The 24,605-nt window shown below is 39.1% G+C and overlaps 13 protein-coding genes across 13 annotated transcripts; 6 read left to right on the top strand and 7 right to left on the bottom strand.

The window, feature by feature from the left end:
- Positions 1-1,563: 1,563 nt before the first annotated feature.
- Positions 1,564-2,013, top strand: COX4 (Cytochrome c oxidase subunit 4; the record flags this gene model as incomplete). Its single annotated transcript, XM_041282686.1, has 1 exon — positions 1,564-2,013. One exon carries the CDS (start codon positions 1,564-1,566, stop codon positions 2,011-2,013), a length of 450 nt encoding a protein of 149 aa, XP_041135462.1.
- Positions 2,014-2,749: 736 nt separating this feature from the next.
- Positions 2,750-3,880, top strand: BRETT_004189 (uncharacterized protein; the record flags this gene model as incomplete). The annotated part of the gene is made up of 1 exon (XM_041282685.1): positions 2,750-3,880. One exon carries the CDS (start codon positions 2,750-2,752, stop codon positions 3,878-3,880), a length of 1,131 nt encoding a protein of 376 aa, XP_041135461.1.
- Positions 3,881-4,007: 127 nt separating this feature from the next.
- BRETT_004188 (uncharacterized protein) lies at positions 4,008-5,681 on the bottom strand (the record flags this gene model as incomplete). Its single annotated transcript, XM_041282684.1, has 1 exon — positions 4,008-5,681. The coding sequence occupies one exon, from the start codon at positions 5,679-5,681 to the stop codon at positions 4,008-4,010; it is 1,674 nt and encodes a 557-aa protein (XP_041135460.1).
- Positions 5,682-6,281: 600 nt separating this feature from the next.
- Positions 6,282-7,001, bottom strand: BRETT_004187 (uncharacterized protein; the record flags this gene model as incomplete). Its single annotated transcript, XM_041282683.1, has 1 exon — positions 6,282-7,001. The coding sequence occupies one exon, from the start codon at positions 6,999-7,001 to the stop codon at positions 6,282-6,284; it is 720 nt and encodes a 239-aa protein (XP_041135459.1).
- Positions 7,002-7,964: 963 nt separating this feature from the next.
- On the top strand, positions 7,965-9,146 carry BRETT_004186 (uncharacterized protein; the record flags this gene model as incomplete). The annotated part of the gene is made up of 1 exon (XM_041282682.1): positions 7,965-9,146. The coding sequence occupies one exon, from the start codon at positions 7,965-7,967 to the stop codon at positions 9,144-9,146; it is 1,182 nt and encodes a 393-aa protein (XP_041135458.1).
- Positions 9,147-9,980: 834 nt separating this feature from the next.
- Positions 9,981-11,468, top strand: BRETT_004185 (uncharacterized protein; the record flags this gene model as incomplete). The annotated part of the gene is made up of 1 exon (XM_041282681.1): positions 9,981-11,468. The coding sequence occupies one exon, from the start codon at positions 9,981-9,983 to the stop codon at positions 11,466-11,468; it is 1,488 nt and encodes a 495-aa protein (XP_041135457.1).
- Positions 11,469-11,875: 407 nt separating this feature from the next.
- Positions 11,876-13,480, bottom strand: BRETT_004184 (uncharacterized protein; the record flags this gene model as incomplete). Its single annotated transcript, XM_041282680.1, has 1 exon — positions 11,876-13,480. The coding sequence occupies one exon, from the start codon at positions 13,478-13,480 to the stop codon at positions 11,876-11,878; it is 1,605 nt and encodes a 534-aa protein (XP_041135456.1).
- Positions 13,481-14,201: 721 nt separating this feature from the next.
- On the bottom strand, positions 14,202-16,121 carry BRETT_004183 (uncharacterized protein; the record flags this gene model as incomplete). The annotated part of the gene is made up of 1 exon (XM_041282679.1): positions 14,202-16,121. The coding sequence occupies one exon, from the start codon at positions 16,119-16,121 to the stop codon at positions 14,202-14,204; it is 1,920 nt and encodes a 639-aa protein (XP_041135455.1).
- A 294-nt stretch (positions 16,122-16,415) lies between these two features.
- BRETT_004182 (uncharacterized protein) lies at positions 16,416-18,059 on the bottom strand (the record flags this gene model as incomplete). The annotated part of the gene is made up of 1 exon (XM_041282678.1): positions 16,416-18,059. One exon carries the CDS (start codon positions 18,057-18,059, stop codon positions 16,416-16,418), a length of 1,644 nt encoding a protein of 547 aa, XP_041135454.1.
- Positions 18,060-18,650: 591 nt separating this feature from the next.
- BRETT_004181 (uncharacterized protein) lies at positions 18,651-20,285 on the bottom strand (the record flags this gene model as incomplete). The annotated part of the gene is made up of 1 exon (XM_041282677.1): positions 18,651-20,285. One exon carries the CDS (start codon positions 20,283-20,285, stop codon positions 18,651-18,653), a length of 1,635 nt encoding a protein of 544 aa, XP_041135453.1.
- A 332-nt stretch (positions 20,286-20,617) lies between these two features.
- BRETT_004180 (uncharacterized protein) lies at positions 20,618-21,490 on the top strand (the record flags this gene model as incomplete). The annotated part of the gene is made up of 1 exon (XM_041282676.1): positions 20,618-21,490. One exon carries the CDS (start codon positions 20,618-20,620, stop codon positions 21,488-21,490), a length of 873 nt encoding a protein of 290 aa, XP_041135452.1.
- An 88-nt stretch (positions 21,491-21,578) lies between these two features.
- BRETT_004179 (uncharacterized protein) lies at positions 21,579-22,553 on the bottom strand (the record flags this gene model as incomplete). Its single annotated transcript, XM_041282675.1, has 1 exon — positions 21,579-22,553. One exon carries the CDS (start codon positions 22,551-22,553, stop codon positions 21,579-21,581), a length of 975 nt encoding a protein of 324 aa, XP_041135451.1.
- Positions 22,554-23,162: 609 nt separating this feature from the next.
- On the top strand, positions 23,163-24,200 carry BRETT_004178 (uncharacterized protein; the record flags this gene model as incomplete). Its single annotated transcript, XM_041282674.1, has 1 exon — positions 23,163-24,200. One exon carries the CDS (start codon positions 23,163-23,165, stop codon positions 24,198-24,200), a length of 1,038 nt encoding a protein of 345 aa, XP_041135450.1.
- Between the last annotated feature and the right edge of the window lie 405 nt (positions 24,201-24,605).

The raw sequence follows: 24,605 nt of genomic DNA, 5'->3' as shown, positions 1-24,605 counted from the left end.
CCATTGAACTTTGTGAAATGAACACACATGACGCAACTAATACGATGATTATAACAAGAACATACTATTCAACTATGATATAAAAAACTGAGTTATCTATACCTTCTGGGCTTAAAGAAAGAAACCTTCAAAACAAAAGTTAAACAGCAGTCAGTTATCTTAGTTCGTATTATAATTCGCAGTTGAAATTTCAATATTTTTTCTTCCCTTAGGACTCCTAGAGCTTTTTTTTTTTGGCGCGAAGAAAAAGGCAGGAAAATTTTTTAGGCCGGGCTCTCTACTTCAGGGTTGAGAAAACCCTGCTTTTATTCACGTGCTAAAACTTTTGAAAAAAAAGGTGAAATTCGAAGGATTTCGCATATTAAGTCCCTACACCACAAATATATAATTTTCGAACTTATCTAGGGGAAATCAACCAATCACAACTTGAAGAAAACAAAACGTCGAGGGACTTGTTTAAGTAGTTTTCACTTTCGTTAATATCAGCGGTTTTACCTTAAATAGATTAATAATGTAGCCTATATATACTCAGTCTTTGTGATTGGTTAGGTAATACATCTACAATCAACAAAAAATCAGACTTAAAAGCTAAGATGTGGTCCCCCCACCGAATCTCGTGTTACTTGCTTGTTTTCTTAGCTAGCACAGAAGTGAACAGATGAGATAAAAAATTGGTAGAAGATTAGCCGATCTTTGCCATGCATCCCTCCTCAATATAAATAAAAATTGACTAACGTTAGGGCTTAAAGTGAAGCAAATTAAAAAAAAAAAAAACATAAGAAAAGTGGCAAGCATACATTGAAAGAAATGGGGGATCAGAAACCAACACAGGTGGTGAAACGGTTTATAAGGTCATGGAACTAATAATTAAAGTAAAATCTTATACGTAGTTACTGGAATCATACCACTGACAACTTTTATTCATTCTAATTTATAAGAACAATCGTGAAAAATAGAAAAAATCGATCGCTCTCACAAATTACGATACTCGATACTTTTTTGAGTTCAATTAAAGCTTTTCTGTATGGAGGAGATAAATAGATAGCATAGATCGTTCAATGAAAAGAATGGGGAAATGTGGTAGAATGAGAAGACACCAGAAATGAAGTAGAAAAAAAAAAAAAAAAAAACTCGTTAGAAATAACCTTATTTATTTTAAATTTTGACTGCAGGAAATTTAATCAGCAAAGCTTTTATTTTATTTAACGTACCAATATACCTTTCGATTGGTTATAAATTTCAATTCACCAAAGTAATTTTGTACCGATTGTGTTTATAAGATATACAAATAAAAGTGAGTATTATCATAAATTTGCTGTTACGATGGTGCTTCGTTGATCTTAAACAAGAATTTGACGTATGACTTTCGATGATAGAGTGCACAAATATGGGGATTAATCTTGCATTGTGAGAATATATTTCAGGGTAGAGATAACTTTGAAATAGAGGATGGTACTTTATTGTTGCCACTCAAAATAAAGAGATAATCTAAGATGAAATTTGACGCCACCGTTTAATATATTAGTGCAGTTATACTAACAACAACTTCCATCTCCCTTTAGAATGTTAAGACAAACTTTGAAACTGGCTAAGCCAACAAGACTTTTCTCAACTTCTGTTATTGCAAGAAACTCTGTAAAGACTCCTAAGAAGTTTAAAACCGCAAAGAACTTATCGGAGGTTCATTCGGAATATGATTTGATTGGTACAGGTGCTCAGAAGGGAGAGGTTCCAACCGATTTGGAGCAGGCTACAGGTCTTGAAAGGTTGGAGCTTTTAGGTAAATTGGAAGGTGTGGATATTTTTGAACAGAAACCACTTGACACGTCCAGAAAGGGAACGATGCAAAATCCTATTTTGATTGACTCTTACGAAAAATACAGATATATTGGATGCACAGGCTCTCCAGCAGGATCCCACATTGTCATGTGGTTGAAGCCAACAGTTGGCAAGCCGGCCAGATGTTGGGAGTGTGGTTCTGTTTACAAGATAAACTACCTGGGAAAAGATTAATTCCAATTAGACCCTTGATTAGAAGACTGGATGAGAAGGAAGGACAATCGACCATCAATCTTCCGTCACTTTTTAAGAATGTTCCAACAACTGAATTCCGAGAAAGAATAGATTTTTGGAATCACGATAACAAACCAACTACACGAAATGCTCTGGTTGAATTCGGTACCGCATACCAGGCAATATTTATTTTACTATTTTGATCGATGCATTTGGAGATAAGTTTACGTCACATGTAAGACTTTTCTCACCAAGATTTATAAGTGTTACTTCGTTATTATTTCCGGCTTTTCCGATATTTCATCTTATTATTATCTTCAAACAAAATCATCAAATTTTTTTCTTTGTTTCATCTAAGTCCTCAATAATCATTTCGTAACTTCTATTGCAAAACCTTAAGATAGCCGGTCCTTCTTAAATACCGTGTGATTCAACACGTTATCAATCATAAGTATTTATAGTTTGGGATTGCCGTTCAATGGGGGATAATAAGCTCGCAGTAGTAAGGGGTTTGTTTCCCCGCAATTAATTATAGTTTTAATTTTCTTGTAGGCCCGGCATCCGGGTCTCGAGCAAAAAAGCAGGGAGAATAGAAAAGACAAAAAAATTTACTGGACAACTTCAAAACCAGTGATTAGGGATATAGAATGTCAGTGAAAATTTTTATTAATACACTAAAATTCAGCACTGGAGACTCGTGATCCACTATTGAACATTGGCAGGCTATTCCATCAAAATGACTGCTGAAAAGCAAACAGTTCTTTTCGTTGCTCCTTTAAATCGAAATCTGAGGGAGTTCGAAGAGTTCGAGAGACAGTTCAATTGCATTTTCTACAAACTAACAACCCGAAAGGCATTCCTATCGGATTTACAAACAGATCCCAAACTAAAAAAAATTGCAGGAATATATTGTGGATTTTCTGGATTTCACGCAATAGGTGGTCTTGAAGATGATGAAATTATCGATGCTCTTCCATACACACTGAAGATCATTGCTGTTTGCTCTGCCGGATTCAATGGGTACAATCTCACCAAACTACGACAGAGGGGAATCGATTTTTGCAATACACCAAATTACGGAGCCCCACAGGTGGCAGAGGTGGCACTTTATCATATTATTTGTGGCTTTCGTCAATTTCCGGTATTCACAGAAGCTTTACATGAGAAAAAAGATACCATTGAATCCCGTCTTCAGCTTCAAGAATATACTAAATTTGACAAGGAAAAAGGTATATATTCAAAGATAACTGATAAGCAGGAATTATCAGAGATCGATCCTTGGTTTGCTTTTGGAGAGAAGCTCAGTCGCAATAGAATAGTGACTTCTCCTTTGGGAAAAGTGATCACAATTGTAGGCTTTGGCCATATTGGTAAAGAACTTGGTACCCGGGTCCATGCTTTAGGTATGAAGGTTAGGTATGTTGCCAAACACAGGCTACTTGAAGATGAAGAAAAACGGTTGGGCTATCCACTTGAATTTTACGAGGACATTCGGCATGCTGCGGTTGGATCAGATTGTATGGTGTTGTGTCTTCCTAAAACTCCACAAACAGTTGGCATTCTTAATAAGGAGGTTATCAATTCCCTAAACGACAATTGTTGTATAGTCAATGTTGGCAGGGGAGGGTTGATAATCGAAGACGATTTATTGGAGGGATTAAAAAGTGGTAAAGTTCGTTATGCGGGTCTGGACGTCTTGGAAGATGAACCTAAAGTTAAACCGGAACTTTTATCGAGACAAGATGTCTGCATTACTCCACATATTGGATCGTGCACCGAGGAAGTCTTCGATCATACTGCGAGATTTTGCTTACAGAATATGTCTTGCAGACTAGATGGGGGAGTCTCAAGAAGCATTCAAAACTGAGGACTGATTACCGCCTCCTTTTATCACATATATGAACAGTTCCCACTTTATTTTCTAATGTACACCATGTAGTTGGTCACATTTGATGGCCGAAAAAAAAATTAAAAAAAATACACACTTTTCTTCGTCAACAATAGTCCTCCACACTAGAGGTGTACGTATCATATAACTTTGTCCACACAAGAATCTCTTTTTCACAATCTTTAAAGTTATCATGCGTTTTCCTCAGGCATTCTGCGTGCGCTTTTTGATATAATGTCTCTTCAACAGATGGCCTTCTAACCCAAGGTTTTGGCATTGGAACATCCGAAAAATAAACAAATTTGGCATCGTCCAGAATCGACTTTGCACCCCATCCATAAGTTGTTATCTGCCTATTCCAATACCATGACCAGTAAGGTATTTCTGGATGAACAAAGCTGTCTGACTCTTCGTCATCTAAGGTACCTATTGGTGTTCTCACAGATTCCGTATACTTTAGTGCTGGATAATTGTATCCGAGTTCAAGAAGATTTGGAGGATCTGCTAAGTAGCAGTCATGTGCCCGTTGAAACTGTCTAAACTCGTTAGAAAGAAGTGCAAAAGGATTATGAGGGATTATTTGAACGAGAGGAATATACTTAGCATTGGATGAAGAAGTTTCATCTTGTATTTTGAAGTAGTTGCCACGCTCTCTCACAATGCGTGAAAGGTCGAAGTAATCGTTTAATACATCTAAATCCCTTTCATCATCAGCCCGCTTCCTGAGCGAGCTTAGTAACGTCTCAAAAACTTTCTTATTAGGATGAATAACCAGTATATGATTTGCCAATTTATACTTCAGCTTGTAGGAATCGAGAAGCTCAATTGGCACCTTCATCGAAGGAAGTTCGGGATAAATTTTGTTCAGCATCCACTCATAACTATAACCCTGTTCGGATTTAATGTATGCATCGTAAAATTCAGAAATGCCAGTGGCCCGATCATATGGTGTCAAAACAGCATCATCCATCTCGAATTTGATCTTCTTGAAATTCCTGAAATCATTATAGTCAACCGTTGCAGCTAGAATGGAATCAGGCAAACTGAAGAGTTCATCCATGTTCTGCAGCACTAACGACTCCGAGTCCAAGAAAACAACTCTTCGGTACTCTGTTAAAGCAAAAGCGTAAAGCATAGTGTAACTTTTATCGAATTCTGATGAACTAGAACTGAATGCAATAGGATTAACATATTTAATTGTTGCCCCAGTGGCCTCTATTCTCCTTAAAAGACGTCTTTCGTTGTCTTCAATATTATCCATGGAAGTTTGATTACCGGCGTAAAGGAAAACAAAATCAGCTTCGGCCTGCTTTTCCTTGAGTCTCTGGAAATTGATAATAGCGGGACATATATGTTCAATATCAGTAGCATACTGAACATATGCGATCTTTGTCCAGTCATCATAGCCTTTCCCGAGATCGATCAGCTTGCTTCTAAGGACTTGAAATAGTGTTTCGTGCTGAATGGCCTTTATATCAGAGGGATCAAAACCAAAATAGGAAATCAAACTATCTACCTGTTTGTCACTTAAAGTTTCTTCGTTTAAATACTTCATAATCGTTGAATCATCAACATTGGAGTTCTTCCCGAATAATCCGGATGATGCTCCATTACCGGATATCTGTGTAATACCAGGCCCCGCAGCTGCGATATAAATCAGTGCTTGTTTTGTGAAGTACCCAATATATGAAAGAACAACTATTGTTGAAAGTAAGGCTAATATTCTTCGAGACCGGTGTGGCCTGCTTAGAAGCCGATGAACAAACCTCTTTAAACCCATACACAAATTGAAGTTAGGGACAGATCAAAAGCGGTAAATCAGAGAAATTTAGGCTTGACAATATAGATAAAACAAGACCGGTTAATACTGTTAATGCAGGTATTCACAACAATCTAAAAATTAAAATGCTTTCAAAACTATTTAGGATTGATGATGCTCACTGACGTATGTAAACGAGGTCTGGTTATTGATCATAAACCCATTATTGATATGTGGAATATAATAAAACTAGGGAGAAGAAAAAAAGTGTTATTGATGTCATCCGCGATCACAATTACTTTCTTCCGTCGAAGATCTCCATTGACGAAGGAAAAAAAAAGCTACTTGAGACCAATTCAGTAACAAGGAAAGCATTTAGGGGACGGGGAATACAAACAGTTTATATACAGCAAAACTACATAATATATTATCATAGACAAATGCTACTCCTGTATATTATGATGCGGAATTTTTAGAATTTCTCTTATTTCTAGCCTTCTGTAGAAGAAAAAAAGAAATAAATATTAATGAAATAAATAAATAAGTGGGGTAGATGTATTAATAAAAGAGGCTTATAGCCACTAGCGTAGGCCTCAAAACAATATTATGCCCACGCAATGCTCATATGTCCTTTCTGGTGACATTTCTGACATCTAATGGCTCACCTTTAAGAACCTTTGGTCCGGAAAATGGCTCACAGGTAGCTCTCTTGGTAGTTCCAATTGTAGGGTGCTTATTCAACTTTAGGTCATCCAAAATTTTAACAACCTTTTCTTTGGAGTCCAAATCTTCAAAGTAATCATCATTAATCTGCATCATTGGTGCATTCACACAAGCACCTAAACATTCAACTTCTTCCAAACTGAAAAACCCATCTGAAGTCACCTGACCTGGTTTAATGCCTAGATAACTAACAACGGTATCCATGAGATTATTAGCACCACAAAGCTGACATGGCGTAGTCATACAAACCTGAACATGATACTTTCCAACAGGTTTTCTGTGATACATCGTATAAAATGAAGCCACTTCATAAACCCTCATTGGAGGCATATCCAAGAGTTCTGCCACATAATTCATTACTGAAATCGATGTAAAGCCCAGCTGCCTTTGTCCCAAATCTAGAAGGGGCATCACAGCAGCTTTTTTATATTGCGAAGGATATTTAGCGACAATTGCCTTTGCACGTTCCAAGTTGCTTTTAGTAAACTTAAACGGAATTTTAGAATTGTTATACTTAGTATCCCTATGAACGGCTATAATATGACCATACCTATATTGTGTTAGCGGTTTCAATGATACTCTTTTTGTGAACATGCTTTTTATCAAGTTTGTCGACATCATCTTGCGTATACCAAAAGATAGTAAAATATATTCAGTTCTGTTCTAAATCTATTTACGAAAACGACTTGGTTTTTGAATTATCTTCAAACTTCAATGGTGTAGTTAAAGAGAAACGATAACATTTTTACTTGTTCCATTTCTCCAGTAGACTCTGATAATCGCTTATTTACCACATTGACTTTTTTTTCTTGATGGAGGATTCGGATTGGCGGGGAAAAATTTATGTGCGCGTAGAAAATAGTAGTAGTGCTGTAATTCTCTAAGAAATTGTTTGGCTCCAGGGCTTATGTAAGCTTCTACATGTAAGAACGCACATAGTTGAAAACTACGCAAAAACTGGGATCATGATTGATGATTGATGAATATTGACTGCTATTAATGCTAAAGAAACAACAAACATGCATTATACTTTTTGCGCTAAATTAAAAATGCATTTCTTAAAAAAGTGAAGATTAGCACTATTTTTTCAAAACTTGTTTGCAAAGACCAATCAAAGCAGGACAAATTATCAGCGGACTGTACAATACTCAAACTGCAAATGAATTACAATACTATACCATAAAGTTTAGACCAGGCTGTAGTAGTTGATGTATTCAATGGATAAGAGAAATTGAGGGGAAAAAAGAACAAATTTCGAAAAGTTGTATTATATATTTAACAATTAGGAATAAGAAAGTTTGGCGGAGTTTTGGCAAATAATTTGACGATAGTCGGTAATAGTCATAGTTGAAAAGGTAATTGAAATGTAAGAAAAGCCCAGCGACTTTTTTTTCTTTTTTTCAGCCACAATACAATAGAGGAAATTTAGAGATCGCACCACCCTGTATTTCGAAATCGTATATATTCGCTACCACTCCTGTAGTTGTTCCAAAAACAATATTTTCATAGTTTCATATCTCTTTTTGTTTACAAACATCTTCAAGTTTTGACCCTGGGATTTAAGTAAAGTTAGAGCACGAAATGTCCGAAGAAAATCAGAATAAATTGGAGTACAAATTGGGCACGGAAGTTGTTCGTATTGAATACGAGGATAAATGGGGTGCATCTGTTCCTCCACTTTATCAAAGTGCCACATTCATGGCTCCAGATATTGAGCATATGGGAAAGTATGACTACACTAGATCAGGCAACCCAACAAGAACAGTCTTGCAAAGACATCTAGCTAAAATAATTGGCTGTAGACAAGTTTGGGCAGTGAACTCCGGTATGTCTTGTCTTGATGTTATAGTCAGACTTTTACATCCCGGGGATGAGGTTGTTTCAGGGGATGATTTGTATGGTGGAACGGACAGATTGCTCACTTACATCAACAACAATGCAGGCATCAAAGTTGGTCATTACGATATAACCGATACGGAACTGATCAAGTCGAAGATTAATAAGAAAACTAAAATGGTCATTCTTGAATCTCCAACCAACCCACTAATGAAGATTGTGGATGTGAAAACAATTGCCCAGTATGCCCACAAAATAAATCCAGACTGTATTGTTGTCTTTGACAACACTATGATGACCCCCATCAACATGAAGCCTCTTAAATTAGGTGTTGACATCCACTACGAGTCGGCCACCAAATACTTGAACGGTCATCATGATGTCATGGGTGGAATTATTGCAACCGATAGCAAAGAGTTGGCCGACAAGTTGTATTTTGTCATCAACTCGATCGGTTCTGGTCTGGCACCATTTGACTCTTGGTTGATGCTTAGAGGACTCAAGACCTTGGCTCTCCGATTTGAAAGACAACAGAGCAACTGTATAAAGGTGGCTCAATTTTTGGAGGATGAGGGATTCGTGGTTCATTATCCAGGACTCAAGTCTCATCCACAGTACGAACTTCACAAGTCTCAAACCAAGGGTCCAGGTGCCGTGTTCTCATTCGAGACCGGCGATGTCAAACTGAGCGAGAGAATTATACACAATGTTGATATATTCCACGTTACTGTCTCATTTGGATGTGTTAACTCGTTGATTTCTTTGCCATGCAAGATGTCACATGCATCTATCAGTCCTGAGGTCAGAAAGGAGAGAGGCTTGAAGGAGGATGTTATTAGAATTTGTGTCGGCATTGAAGAGCCTGACGATCTTATTGCTGATTTGAAGCAGGCTATTGATGCTGCTAGAAAGGGAATCGAGAACTGATAAATTACATGTTTAGTTTATTCTCTTAGTTTCTTTTTGTAAATCTTTAGGCCTTTTTTAGCTTCAAATATATATCACGTATACTATATACACCTGCGATTCTGAAAAATACAAAAAGTCTCTGCTTTAGTGAATAGTAGATGCTTTAATAGTTGGCCTTTTTTGGCTTAACCTTGTTTCTATAAGTTAGCACGAGTAAAATATATTTAAGCTTATCGCTCTGAGGAGAAATATGCATCAGTAACGACGCGTCGAATTACCGATAAACAAAAAGAAACCTCGAGTGGTTACAGAATTCCTATGTTTATCCGCGAATATAGATAGCAGCACACGGCATAATTTTCTTGAATGCGATGAAACGAGAAAATGCAAAAAGACAAAAAAAAAAAAAAAAATTGTGTAGCACGACTTGTAAAAATTACCTCCAATTACTTGCCAAAACTAATCTGGTCGTCTTCTGTTGTGAGCTGAAAGATCGTTTAGTTTCCATCTTTCGATCACAATTCAATACACATATCTGAATATCTAAATTAGGACAATTAGAGGGGCTGCTGTGATTAATTTTCTTAGCGGTTCTTTACCACCTTGTCGATAGCTTTTGAAGGATACTCACTCTTTCGAGCTGTTCCAAGTTAGTTTCCTACAGAAGTCACATTTAAGCACAAAAGCTTGACTTGAAACAGGTATTAATATACTTTTCCACTGGGACCATCGGAAAAGCTACTGTGCAGTTATTTGGGCATTCTTTCATGAGAATTTGGTTAGGTACACAGTTGAACTTTCAAACATTTTTGTTCCATTGACTTCGACATTTCGACACAACTAATCGCTGTTATGTCTGAGCATCCACAACCAATTCCAAAAGGGGTGCCACGAATTTCCAGCAGAAACGATTCCTCCCGTGCCCTTGAAAGGGCAGCCAGAACTCATCTGGCGTCATCTGCTCCCCAGTTGTCTATGGCAGCAGTTGCGGATTCATATCAGCATCAGCATCATCATCACCATCATAGGTATGCAAATCCCACTGGTGGGGCGACAACAAAGGGCCATAATATTATTGCAGGGCACTACCAGATAGCCCAGAAGATTGGCGAGGGCTCATTTGGGATCATCTTTAAGGGCTACGACCTTTTGCAGGACAATCAACCTGTGGCGATAAAGTTCGAGAGTCGGAAATCTGAGGCACCGCAGTTAAAATCCGAATTCGTGGCTTACAAGATCTTGAACAATGCCATAAAATATAGCCAGAATGAGGAGGCGTCTGAGCAGAAGTTTCTTTCAGTTAAGGGCATTCCAAAGGTTTATTACTTCGGCCAGGAAGGGTATTATAATATTTTGATTATCCAGCTTCTAGGTCCCTCATTGGAAGATTTGTTTGAGTGGTGTGGACGGAGATTCAGCATTAAAACGGTTGCTCAGTGTGCAAAGCAGATGATATCAAGAATACAATTTGTGCATGAGAATGATCTCATATATCGAGATATTAAACCCGATAACTTTTTGGTGGGTGCAACATGTGAGGATAACACAATTTATCTGGTTGATTTCGGTATGATAAAGCAGTATCGAAACCATATCACAAAGCAACATATTCCATATCGAGAGCACAAATCATTGAGTGGAACCGCCCGTTACATGTCCATCAATACACATCTTGGAAGAGAACAATCTAGAAGAGACGACTTAGAATCTCTAGGCCACGTTTTCATATACTTCCTGAAAGGCCAGCTACCTTGGCAAGGTCTTAAAGCACCAACTAACAAGCTCAAATATGAGAAGATTGGAAGGAAGAAAAGGCTTACGTCCATTCAGCAGTTGTGTGATCATCTGCCTCGCCAATTCGCTGATTATCTATCGTACGTCCGGAATTTGAAGTTTGAAGAAGAACCTGACTATAAATACCTCGTTTCTTTGATGGACTCCGCCTTGGAAAGTATTGGAGAAAAGGATGATGGCGTGTACGATTGGATGAAGTTAAATAATGGAAAGGGATGGGATTGGAGCAAGAACAAGAAGATCAACCTTAATGGCTATGGTTCAAATAATTACAAACCTCAGCATAGGTCCACAAGAGCCATACCACCAGTGCAATCCAACAATCAGGGCTCAGAACCACAATTTGGAAGATTTGGTGGAAAATACGGTTCCGATGCATACGGAAAGATTAGTGAATCGACTGGCTTGACTGGGCAAGCTTACAATTCATACGGTTCGTATGGACAACAGTATCACCAGTCTGGAGAAGATGATGAGAGCAACGGCGGAATTTTCAGCTTCCTTAAATACTGTTGCTGCTGTTGTTGTTCTGGTTCTAATGCATAGTTCTTTTTTTTATTTTTTTATGTTTCTACATTTTCTTGTTTTGTACCGTTCAACATTCCTTTCGCTCTTTGCTACGTCTTTTCCGTCACTTTTTCTTCAGCACACTTCTTGCCTTTAAGAACGTGTCCAATGTTTCTATCATCATCTATTGCTTGCTTTTTTTTTGGACACATCTGCCAAGTAGCTTGTTTTTTATCCGCTTGATTGTGGATCCGTCATTTGTATCAGTATTTAAAATTTCCGTTTAATTATTGGATCCGTCTCAGTTAATCCAGCAATCCGTACATTTCTTTTATTTTTAACTTTAAAAGCATATGGAAAGAAAGCAAAACGGGATAGTAGATCATATTAATAACATAAAATAACATAAATCAGGATGCAGGCATGGAATTCTTTTAATTTTGCTTTTAGTTTTCAGAAGGAATCTCCTCCTCCTCCTTCTTCTCAGTCTTAGCCTCATCAACCTCTTTCTTCTCAGTATCGGCCTCATTGACATCTTTCTTCTCCGTATTAGTCTCAGCAACATTCTTCTTGTCCTCCGCTTCCTTTTCTCCATCACCAGTTTCAGCAACAACACTATCCACAGCATTGTCGGCCACAACCTTAGAAGCTGGCTTGTTATCATCATCCTTTTCCTTTGAATCTTCTAATTTCATCTCAGAAACCTTCTTAGCAGTATTATCGACCACCTCCTCATCTTTGCTCTCTGTCTCCTTTGGTACTGCCGTTTCTGGCTCTGCACTCACCATTTCCTTCTTAGATTCACCTTCTTCATCGTCAATAACAAACGAATCATTGGTAACTTTAGATTTTTTCTGCTTCTCCTCCTCTGCTTTGCTCACCTCCACCTTTGGAGAAATCAAGGTCTCCTGAGGCAAAGAAATTGGGTTTTGAGAATTTGTAGATGCATTTCTGCTGGCTGCTTGCTTAGAAAAACCCGTTCTCATCGGCAGCTGCTTCTTTCTTGGTCTCTGCTTACGAGCAGGATTAACATTGTATTTCGAGAAAGCCCTTAGCTTAAGAACGTTGAAAAATTCGAACTCGGTATTGTGATCATAGTAGAGAAGATTCTCATCCTCGTCAATTTCAAATTTGCCATCCTCCAAATCTTCGCTTAGGTTGAACAAAAATTCCGAGAAACTCGAGGCAACAACAACCTTCGTATCATAATCACGTCCAAACAAAATCACCTGTCCCCAATGGCCCTTTGGTCCGGCGGCTAGATCAAGTGCAATGTTGTTTCCAGCGTTATCTTTTACAAACGGAATCCAGTTAGGGTGGCAGTAAAGAGGCTGAATAGCACCTTCAGGGAGGGATCTCTGGTTAGAGACGAACTTTGAATAAAACCCTTTCTGTTGCTTTAGCTGGCCTTTTTTATCCACGTCATCGCTGAAGGATTTCCCTTGAATTCTGTCGTAAACTTTCCTCCAGACTGCCGTTTCACCGGCAATAGACTCCAAATCCATAAGTGGGTAGCTGAATATTAAACCTCTAGTCTTTCCCAAAGAAACCTGACCATCGTGAATTTTGTATGATTCCCTAAAATCGAGTGGGAGAGAAACTCCCAAGTCCTTTTCGAAGGCATTCAAATCACTCACAGTGGCACCATTCTCCATATCATCTCCCAACTCCGGAAACTCTCTGTCCAACCACTTGTCAATCTTTTCCCAAATCTCCTGGATAGGAGGCAACGCACTGTGGCCATCAACATACTCCTGCATCTGAATTCCATCTTTGTTCATGGTCTGTTGGGATCTCATGCCCGGATTATACTGAACTGGTCCATTAGAAGACGAAGTACCGGGAGCAGAACCCGTAGATTGTCTTGGTTGACTTTGAAGTGAAGCTGATGATCTGTTATTTATCATGGAAATTCTAGACTGCGAGAACTGATTTGGACCATTGGGAGCTTCTGCTGCCTTGGATTCACCGATAAAATCATCGTATGAGGCATAATGATCCTCAGTGGTCAAATTATGAAAGAAACTTTGAATTTCCTTTAGAACGCCCATTTTAGGTCGGATAGTGTGTCCTTACTTCTTTTATCGAATAAATAAGTTGCTGGGCAGTATCTGGCTGAAACTGTCTTGCAAATCAAACAGGAAAGAGGTAGTAGTAGGAAATTTTTAAGGTTAAAAACGTCAATCAGGTTCTCAAATAATAAAAATAAATTTGGCCACGGAAAAGGATGAGGAAATGTGTATTCAACTCAATTGTGGGTTAAATGGGAGAAACAAATGAATTGGAGGAGAACAAAAAAAAAATTAAGGGGAGAATGGCCTAGGCAGGGAAAGAGACCAAAAAATAAAATAAAAATGGAAAAACTGAGAACAATGAAAACACCAAGTGAGAAGAATCTGAAATTGTGTCAATAATACACTGAGCATTCAATTCTGAAAGTCAAACCACCCGTCCTACTTATTATGCTACACATTACCGGATGGTGTAATAAATCTTACACTTATAAAGCACTAATATGATACATTTCTATAAGGTGGAATTGATAAACGGATTATTTGGTAGAGCAAATGCCATTTCTATCCCGAATCAAGTGTTCATTTCGTTTTGCTCCAAGTAGTGTGCCGATCTCTAAATTTTGCTCTTTGGGGAAGGTATTTATGGTGTACGGATGTCTCTGACGCACTTCCAGGATAATGATAATGCTCAAGAGTGAATTTGGTTTCTATAAGTTAGAAAATGACATTCTATTGCTTACACGTTGAAATTTTAATATCACCTTTTCCCAAGGTTGCTAAATATACTAGGAGCCATTGTAGAATTTCGGCCTGCCCGCCTTTTAGATGCTTTCTTTACATTCTTATCTTGATCCTCCTCCTCCAATACCGAATCCCCATCCGACTCAGAGTCAGAATCAATCACGATTTGGCTACTATTATGCTGATTCCTTTTTGCCGATGGACGAGACGTTCGCGGAGGAGAAGAATGAACCAATTCAATCGAGGAACTATCTATGGTCGTGCTTGGTTCAAACTTGATTGGCACACTTTTGCCTGAATATGTTGCTTCGGCTCTTATTCTTTTGGCCAAGTTCCGGAAACTTTTTTTCACGTTAACCAAGCTATCTGCATCTTTTGAGTTAATGCCACTGCCAATGCCACCATTGGAGTTATTCTCAAGTGTAAGCTTCTCCAAAAGCTTGTAACTTTTATCCTCCTCACTCTTAACGAAGTGTTCAAGAATACTCTTATCACCCTTGGAAACCAAATCATTCAAAGTATCAGAATATTCATTCTTCCGTAATAATATCAAATCATTGTCATCCAACTGGCTATCAATCATACCAAAAATATTACCCTCTCCTGTTTCGCTTTCTCTGGAAGATGCATCTGATTTGGACTTATCCTTAGCTGCTAAGTTGTTTTTGACCATATCGGAAATCATCTCTCGGGTTGCCGACTTCTTTCTGTATAGGGTAAGAACATCATTCACATTAGCTACTTTCCCAACAAACCTATTAGAGAAGTAGCGGGGATTCTCAACCTCATATCCACCACTGTATTCCACTCGAAGACGAATCAAAGGAAGAGGTATGTCAGCTTTCGTTAATTCGCCACTTTCCAACCCTTCTGAATTACAATTGGACCACTTATCTGTGGCATCAGCTATTAATTGTTCAATCTGCTCTATAAGATAATTTAATACCTCCGTTTTATTTGAGGATGTAGCCGCTAGTCCACTATTTGAAAGAACGACACTTCTCATTGCAAATGGTCTCACAGTCCTCAATCTGATAGGCTCAAGTGCAAAATCTTTGCCCTTGACACTTAAAATGAAGACATGCTTATCTGCTAGTTCACCTTCTGAAAGAGAAGTTGCAATTGATGATCCTGCTTGCAACACATTAAACCCAGTAGATGCGTTTTTTATTGCACTTGGTATGCAATCATGCTCGTGGCCCCAAAAGATGAAATCCAAAAAGTCTGGGAGATTAACTTCCTCTACAATACGAATTCCAGGTCTCTGAACGTGATTCTGGTGTATGCACATCAAATTGAACCACTGAACGTCATTGCCAGTATCTGGCTGCAAGAATTCCAAATTTCCGGAAGCCATCGTCTTCTTAAGCCTCTCTTCACGAATACTTTGAAGTCCGTACAGTGCCAAGTTTGTGGACCCTTTATTAAATAGCAGTGGATAAATTGTAATATGATCGTTGTTCGTAACTCGTCCAAAATGATTTAGAAGAGCCCCCACGGAAAGCAAGTCAAGTGGAGATAATAGCTCATCGCCTGTAGCATCATCATGATTGCCAGAAATTGCATACATTGGAATTCCAACGTTCACATTATTGTCATATTCTGCCGGGTAACTGAAGTGCTTCGTAGCCATTGCATTAGACGGATCAGAAACAAGCTTGAACTCGATTGGTTTATCGTTCCAGCAGCACTCACGAAGAGTCTGAATAACATGATAATACGATTTTTTGCTCGGCTGATTAAAATGGAAAAGATCGCCTCCTTGCAAAATCAGATCGACATCCTGGTCCATTGCAATGTGCAAAATCTCAGAAAACGTCTTCCAGCTATCATCTCCTCTTATGGGATCATTTTCCATGTATCCAACATGATTATCAGTCGTTAGAAGAATTCGAAAGGTATCAGGACCCGGATCTATATGATCCACTTGAGGCATTGTTGGAGGGATGTGGGGATGACTCTCAAAATATGAAGCATGAATTTAAGTATTCAATGGGGTAGGGAGGATTCACTTTTGATTAGTGTCGAGAAATGAGAACTGAAAACGAGAAGGAGAACAAAAAAAAAAAAAAAAAAAAAAAAATAGAATGAGGTCAATAGAATCAGCAAAAGATGGCTTTCCTGGAGCCCGTCTCGGAACGAAAAGGGACTTAAACTACATTAGATTACCTTAAAAATTCCATATATATTATGAAAGCAAAATCTATAACAGTACCACCAGTTTTCAGGTTTACTTTTCAACATAAACAATATCACGGCATAAAACAGTCACTTTTCTGAAAATTCGTCTCCACTCCAATGGATCAGCTTTGGTTTTTATGAATTCAACTTTTCGAGCGTTCAAGTTGTCAGCAATTCTCGTTATCCTAATGAGACCATTAATCATAAGATTTCCGGAATCCCTACCAGTTATAGGTATAGAAACAGTACCACTTAAGGAATCACTCTCACTCAAAGACTTCACCATGCTCTCGTTGTCTTCATAATCTCTATTTGTTCTTAACCCAAGCTTCAACAAGGATTCCAAGATAGTCAGAAGGATCTGCTTTAAAGGTGCAACAGAGAAAAACCTTGTGAGGCTTAAAGCCAATAAGTCTGGTGCACGCCTACTATTAAGTTGAAGCTCTGAAATTTTGTCGCTGATGGCCTTTTCCCTTCCTTTTCCAATAAATTGAAGCGAGGCCGGATCCTTTGATATCAGCGAGAAAATAAGATTATCATCGTTCGACTCTCTCTTCAATTTTCTCCTCTTAGTGTGCTCAGTGTACTCGATCTGGGAGGAAGCAAACATCTTGGATGACTTGTAGTTATCCTTGTAAAGGGAGGATGAAGGTGCCAAATCATCCATTAAGTATTCAACAGGCTGTGTTTCTGGAAGCTTCTTTGTCGTACTCGCCTGGGTGGCAGTCTCACTGACCTTATTGAACTCTTCATCAGAAAGATTAATGTATAGACTGACAAGCAGACGGGTTGTAAGATGCAATGTATCTTTGCAAAGACCTTCGGAGTTCATGAAGCAGTTCTTCTTTGCAAACCACGGCTGCTTCTTGAGAGTCGGTATAGTAATTCTTTTCTGTGGATCCGGATTGAGAAGTTTTCGGAGCAAGGAAAGGGCCCCAATTGGAAGTTTGTTCCAAGGAGCTACAAGGACTTCACCCTTGTTTTCGACAAAGTACTTATAATCTGGATCTTCTGGATGGGGAATTTCCCACGCAATCTTTCCGGTCAAAAGTACAAAGAGCACCATTCCGCATGACCATATATCCGATATCTCAGGATCGTATTTTTTCGATACCACTTCCGGTGCCAAATATGGAGGAGATCCACAAGGCAAAGTGGAAAGTCTCTTGGGACCATTTTTCTTCCTGAAAACCACTGCAAGGCCAAAGTCTGTTAGCTTCAAATTTCCCCCACTGTCCAGCACCAAGTTCTCAGGCTTGATATCACAGTGTGCAACACCTAGCCTATGTATGTATTCGATCGCATTTATAAGCTGTATGAAGTAGAAATGTGCAACCTCCTCATCAACACCCCTATCTGGCTCTATCTTATCAAAAAGCTCACCGTTACTTCCCATTTCCATTGCCATCCACACCCAGTTGGAGTCCATGCCATAATCATACATTGCTATAATATTCTTATGTCTGCAAGCTCCCTGTATTTTTGCTTCTCGAATAAGCTTCTTTACTGTAACTCTCTGCCTTGCTGCCATCTGTATATGAACAAATTTCACAGCAATAACCATCTTGGAGTGATGGAAATTGGCTACTGCCGATTTAACAACCCCAAATCCGCCATGCCCAACAGTATTTCCTATTTTAATTCCTCCGAGTTCCGGAAGAGGTGCTAGCTGCGACAGTCTGTATTGAGACATTATGTATATATACAGTGGTACAAAATGTGGTGTAATCACAGCACACAGGTTTGAAATTATCACTTATTCTGTGGGTATTCATCAACATATATATTTTCAAGAAGTAAATACTGGGAGGTAAACAAATAACTTTAACAAATAATTTTTCGCGCGGTCTTTTCGGTTAACGCGACTTTTCACCTGTCACAAATCTAGGGATTTAGTGGAGCCGCCGGATAAAAATATGTTTTGCTTGACTTGAGATTGGAATTGCTAATACCAGGATAAGATACCGATCTGATTCTTAAAAAAGAATGATTGCAAGAATAATGAACAAGACTTTGCTGGGTTTTTTAAAAAATGAATATATAAAATCCATCCTTTTTTTGCAAATTGGATGTGGTCCATTTGTTCAAATTTATGCTAATACATTCAATGGTATTTTAAAACGTATTACTTAACAAACACGCGTTTATAAAACATTATTTTTTTTTTCTTTAAATAAAATGCTAACTACCCAGTATCCACAATTCAGGCTTTAGATAGTTCGTATTCAGTGGATCTATATCTCCAACATGAATATTTCAGCGTTCTACATGAAATTTAACCCTTTCATTTCAAAGCAGCAGACAAATCCACAATCCAACTTGAAGCTATTGGTCTGAAAACTTTCAACTCACCGGAAGAAAGCTCATGAAGATCAATTTCACCGAAGCCGACCACTTTTGCACCCTGGAAATTCTGTTGAACAATTTTAAGCTTTGATCCGGACACATCTAGAACTATTGCTGTATGATCAGGATGTCCAAATACCTGCCATCTGCCACCAGCTTTAAAAAGACACGATGTAAATTGAAGAATATCGCCTCTCCTGATATCATCTGTCACAGCCTCACGAACTATTATTGGTTCATCTTCGCTGGTATTAGCCTTTACTGTGAGGAGCAAAGCTCCATGGTTGAGTCCACTGCTCACAAATGCATGACTGCCACAAGCTTTTTTCAATGCATCATGAGCTAAAGTCCAGCATTCACCATCACCTACTTGTGCGTTATCCCTCACTTCACACCAATTCGCAATATGCTCGGAGAATTTGTGATAACCATCGAGTAGCTGATCTTTCGTGGCTGTAGGAGGCGGTATAAAGTTAACACTCTGCTTTAAAGTCATTAACGGAGATGCCTTATCCCCATCCCAACTGAATTTAAGAACCACAGTTGCTAAATCAGAAAGTCTAAAGGCATAATTGCTGAAACGTTGATTGCCGGAATTCCCGAATGAACTGGTCCAGTCGCATCCCTGGAAGCATTTCGGAATTGAGCCTGAACTGCCCGAGGCAAACCAACATGTTGGAATTTCCAAGTCCAGGTCGGGCTGCACCCATTTGTGCTGCTGAATAATGCCAGTTGTACTCTTTCCCGAAGATCTTGAAGGAGGTGGTGGGGGTGGAGTGGAAGAAGACGAAAGTCTTGAGCTGGAAGAATTTCTCGAGATATTCAAGTTTGGTAAGGCCAATGACTCAGCAGATGCCACAGATGGCCCAACAGATGCAGTTTTAGACCTTGGAGGAGGAGGTGACGGCCTTTTCCTCGTTTGCTCTGATGTTTTTATTGCTTTATCTTTGAATATACCTGACCCATTACGTGCTCTCTGATCTGAAGTCTGATCTGCCGATATATCTCGAACAGGATTTAACGATTCCTTATGACGAGAACTGCTTGAATTTCGATCCCTTCTGTGTGGCAATGGCGGTGGAGTGCCTTCCTCATCCTCACTTATTTGTTTCTTCTCTTTTCCTCTCCTTCTTGGGAGTGGAGGAGGTGCTTCCTCTTCAATTCCCCTTGAGGAAACACTTAAATGCTCATTTGAGGCCCTAGGAACAACACGGGGAGGAGTCTTGGACTTTTTTGGGAGCGGCTTGGGTCTAATTTGTGGTTTTGCGTTTATATTGAGTGTTGGTTTCCGATTCGAAGGTGCCTTTGGTTTAGATGTAGCTAACAAAGTAGGCTGCAGTGTACGCTTTAGGTGTTTAAAATCCGGTTCATTTTTGACAGATGTTGACTCACGAGCACTGTTATCTATAGAAGCTTCATTAAACTTTTGCCTCAAGGAAGATACCAAATTCCCGGAATCGTTAGTGGCTTTATTGAATTCCGGATTAGCTTTTAATTTTTCAGATGCAAGCTTACGAACAGAAGCACTCTTAACAGGCACAACTGGAGGCTTGGTTTTCTTATTGCCAGACATTGAGACCAGATAATCCTTTCTAAAAATGCGGTTCTACGGGCTGATTGCCTTGCCGATTATTTGGAAGCAGACCAGAAGATCACTGATGAGAGATCACGGGGAAAAGTGAAGGAGAGAAAAAAAGTGACTACTAAAATTTATAATAGAATCGCATGTGCCCAAAAACTCGCATGTTCAAAAACTCACATGATTGATTACTCTCACTCTTAGCGATAGCCTCGGGAGATTTTCATATCGTATCTCATCGCTGACCATGATTTTGGTGCTTTTTCTTAATTTTTGATTTTAGTGTTTGGCTGACGATTTGCTATTCATCTTCAAAAACGCTAACAATGCCAAAGAAAACAGCCGATGATGACCAGAAATATAAGCAAGTGGTGGATAACATCGTAACCAAATACCTAAACGAGAACTTCGACTGGGAAGATAAAGACTTTGATCTGTTAACGACAATGAGATATGATCCATCCTTATACCGAGGAAACTTGGCATTGATAGATGCAATATTTGAAGAGCCGGTGGATCCTTCGTTCTTTTATTTGATAGATAATCATGTGAGAAGAATCAATCTAGGAATAAGATTTTTTGGCTTTAAAGATGTTGGTGTGATGACCAGAGACATTCTACTCAAGCATATAACTGAGGCCATGAAGCAGAGCGATATGGACAAACTTTCACCTTGCAAAGTTCGAGTTTTGGTTGACAAGACTGGAGAGGTCAAATTAGATTTCCGTGGGCCCGTTGATTTCCCCTTAAATCTAAATTTTAATACCCCAGTCACATTTACCGCTTACTTGGATAAGGAACCGACATTTGTTAATCCGTTCACATCGTTCAAGACCACCAACAGAACAGCATATGAAACGGCAAAGGAAAGAACATTGTCTGGAATCACCTCTAAGACTCCAAACTTGGATGTTATCTTATACAATACTGCGGGAAATGTTACTGAGAGCACTTTCTGTAATGTTGCTTTTCAAAGGGATGTGAAGAACACAGTAACGGGACAGCACTCCATCAGATGGGTGACACCACCTCTAGTTTCTGGATGTATTGAAGGTACAATGAGGAAAAACTTGATGGACAGCCAGCTTCTGTATGAGCAAGCAATTCCAATCAAATCTATAGTGGATGGTGAGGAAATTTTGCTTTTCAATGCAGTCAGAGGGATTTTAAGAGCCAAGCTCTTGCTACTATCTAAATAGGCTTGTTACGACAACCAAGAAACAAAACATGAAAACAAGCAGACAACAAAAAAAGATGCCTACTATTAATGCCACTGTATAAATGTATCTAATTTTTATCCAAGACCTCGGCTATCTCGGAGTCGTTATATCCGTAAATGTAGAGGGAGTCCTCCAAGGAGCCGGAGTTAAGACAGCAAGGTGCCTCTTTCTGAACCTTAGGCTTGGCATTCCAAGCAATACCGAATCCTGCAGCCTGCATCATTGGCAAATCATTGGCACCATCACCAGTTGCAACGGCTTTGGCTAATGGAATACCGTTTTCTGCAGCGATGTCAAGCATGAATTTCCTCTTTTTCTGACCATCAACAACTTCACCCACAGTTTCGCCGCTCAAGACTTCCTTACCCTCGGCGTTGAACTCGGTTCCTAGCACATTTGCAAAGGCATAATCTAATCCGAGCTGCTCCTTAGCATAGTTAGCCAAAGGTAAGAAACCACCAGAAAAAACGGCCAACTTGGCACCTTTAGCCTTCAAGAACTTACAGAGCTCACGAACTCCATTGGTAAATTTCAACTGAGGCTTTAAGGAGTCCCACAAATCCTTTGACTCAATGCCTTTAAGTAGAGCAACGCGTTTTGCAAGAGACTGCTTGAAGTCCAATTCTCCATTCATGGCAGCTCTGGTAACTGCAGCCACCTCCTTTTCACAATGTGCCTGGGCAGCAATCAACTCTATAACCTCTTGCTCAATCAAAGTTGAGTCCATGTCAAAAACAGCCAATTTTTTATTCTTTCTGTTGTCATCATTCCTCTGGAAAATGAGATCAACACCATCCAAATGGGTCTCCTTGAGCTGGCTGTGAACATTGCTTGCCAATTTATCCACAAACGACTGATCCGGCTTTTCCACCCCCGTCTTTGTTATATCAAGCTGAACTTCGTAATCTGCAGCTCTATCTGGGCTAAGCTTCACGACAGAAACAAGCTTTAATGGAAGCTTTTCAATGAGGGCAGTGATCGAATTACTAATTCCGGATGGGAACTGCTTTCCGCGTGCTATTGCTGTTATAACGTAACTCATAATGTATAATCAAGTTTAATAATGTAAATAGAACGATCTATGTTTGTTATAATTGTCGAGAAACGGGGAAAAGACAGCACAAGTTACCCATATAGTGACAAGGATGGCTTACCAAGATCTGAATAACTCGGGTCACTACTCCGTGGAAAAAAAAGAAATAGAGAAAAAAAAGAAGCATTTCGGGAAATATCGAGGAGTTGGCAGGTCACGGAACAATCAATAGTCAGTAGGAAAATGTTGCAGTAAAATGTTGCCGTAAAATATATTGAACTATAACTCAAACTACAGCAACTTTTATTTGGATGCGTTTAGGCAAAATTCGTATTTAATCATATTTAATCATATTTCATCCTACCTCTTTTTGGTTCAAGTGTATGATAACCAGGCAGATTACCGTTTTCTCGACGTAGATTTTTCAATCCGAGTCACGTGCGAGCGTGCACGTCAACCAAAAAAAAAGTCCGATTCCTTCGCCAAAAAAAATGTTGAGTTCGGGTTAGACTTATCGATTGCTGAGAACAGCTTGTCTATTTAACCTAACTACAACCCCTAAGCAAGACATGCAATTCATTTAAATATTATATAAACCATTGCACAAAGGTAGAGAATATGGATCCACTGCCACCAAATGACAATACGGATTTGCTAACTGCAATGATGGCAGGAGCAACTGCTGGTGCAGTACAGTCAGTTGCTACCTACCCGTTTGAATATCTGAAAACATCAACTCAGATTCAGGATAATGCACTCATGCTTGCCAAACCCGTGTCTCCTTTAAAGCTGCGACCACTGTACACAGGTTGCACGGCTCTTGCAGTAGGAAATGCTTTGAAAGCAGGTACTAGAATGTGCCTTTTCAATTCATTTTCATCTTTCATGGCAGCAGAGAATGGAACAACTACAGCACCTCGTATAGTTGTGGCTGGAATGATGACGGGCTTTGTAGAAACGCTATGGGTGATTCCATTTGAAAACATCAAGACGCGATTGATTGAAAACTCATTATATAAGGGTGGCATGAAGATAAAGATGGATGTAATGACAGATAGATTCAGGAGGGGTGTTAATTCCCCGCTAAAGACTAACAAGAGGGCATCGACGACCCTGGCACACAGTTTGGAGAAAAAGCCAATCTCTCACGGTCGATTACAAGCGTTGAAATACTTCCATGAGCATCCTTCCACAACATTTACCGGTGCAATTAAGGAAATATACCAGACCCAGGGACTTCGGGGGTTTAAACAGGGCTCATCAATAACAATATTGAGGCAGTGCCTAAACAGTATGGTGTGGTACTCCACTTTTAGTTCTCTTCAGCAGTTACTGGACCCAAACAGGGATTCCACCAGTGAGTTTGGACTATTCGGTATGGGTTTTGTATCCTCACTTGCAGTTGTAGCCACTACTCAACCGTTGGACTTACTCAAGACTCGAATGCAAACTAAAAACTACCGTCTGTTATATCGAGATGTGATGAATTGTGCTTATCGAATATTTATGAAAGAAGGACTCCGGAAGTTTTGGTGTGGGTGGTTTCCAAGGCTTATTAAGATTTCCGTCAGCTCTACATTAACATTGGATTGCTATGAAATGTCTGTTAAGGGCATAAACAAGCTTAAAACGATGAGACCATTCGCCGCCGAATAAGGACTTTCTTCGCATGGATTTTCTGTATATAATGAATGCCATCAAACAAATAATCTTGAATTGGTATGCCGTCTGAAACGAAACTTAAGAATGAATGAATGCCTTGCACTGAGAGATTTCACATTACGTAATCCCTGACTCTTGGCCGTTGGGGAATTAGGTTCAATATCCGATGGTCAGTAAGTTTAAAATGATTGATTGCTCTTGTATGTACAAGATATAAATTAGAAAACAGGGATTGTACTCTTGCATCTTGATTATATGACGAAATAACAATAAAGTGATAAATTTAAAGTGAGCGGTGCTGGTTGTTGACTACAATAGGATTTTCATAATATGCCCTGACTATAGTAGCCCAATTAGGTAGGCTCCATTTTATTTTTTACTTTTTTATTTTTCTATTTT

The sequence above is a fragment of the Brettanomyces bruxellensis genome, chromosome 5, assembly GCF_011074885.1.
Source record: "Brettanomyces bruxellensis chromosome 5, complete sequence".
NCBI lineage: Eukaryota > Fungi > Ascomycota > Pichiomycetes > Pichiales > Pichiaceae > Brettanomyces > Brettanomyces bruxellensis.
Note: the sequence above shows the minus strand (reverse complement) of the source record. Positions and strands in the feature narration are given on the sequence as shown.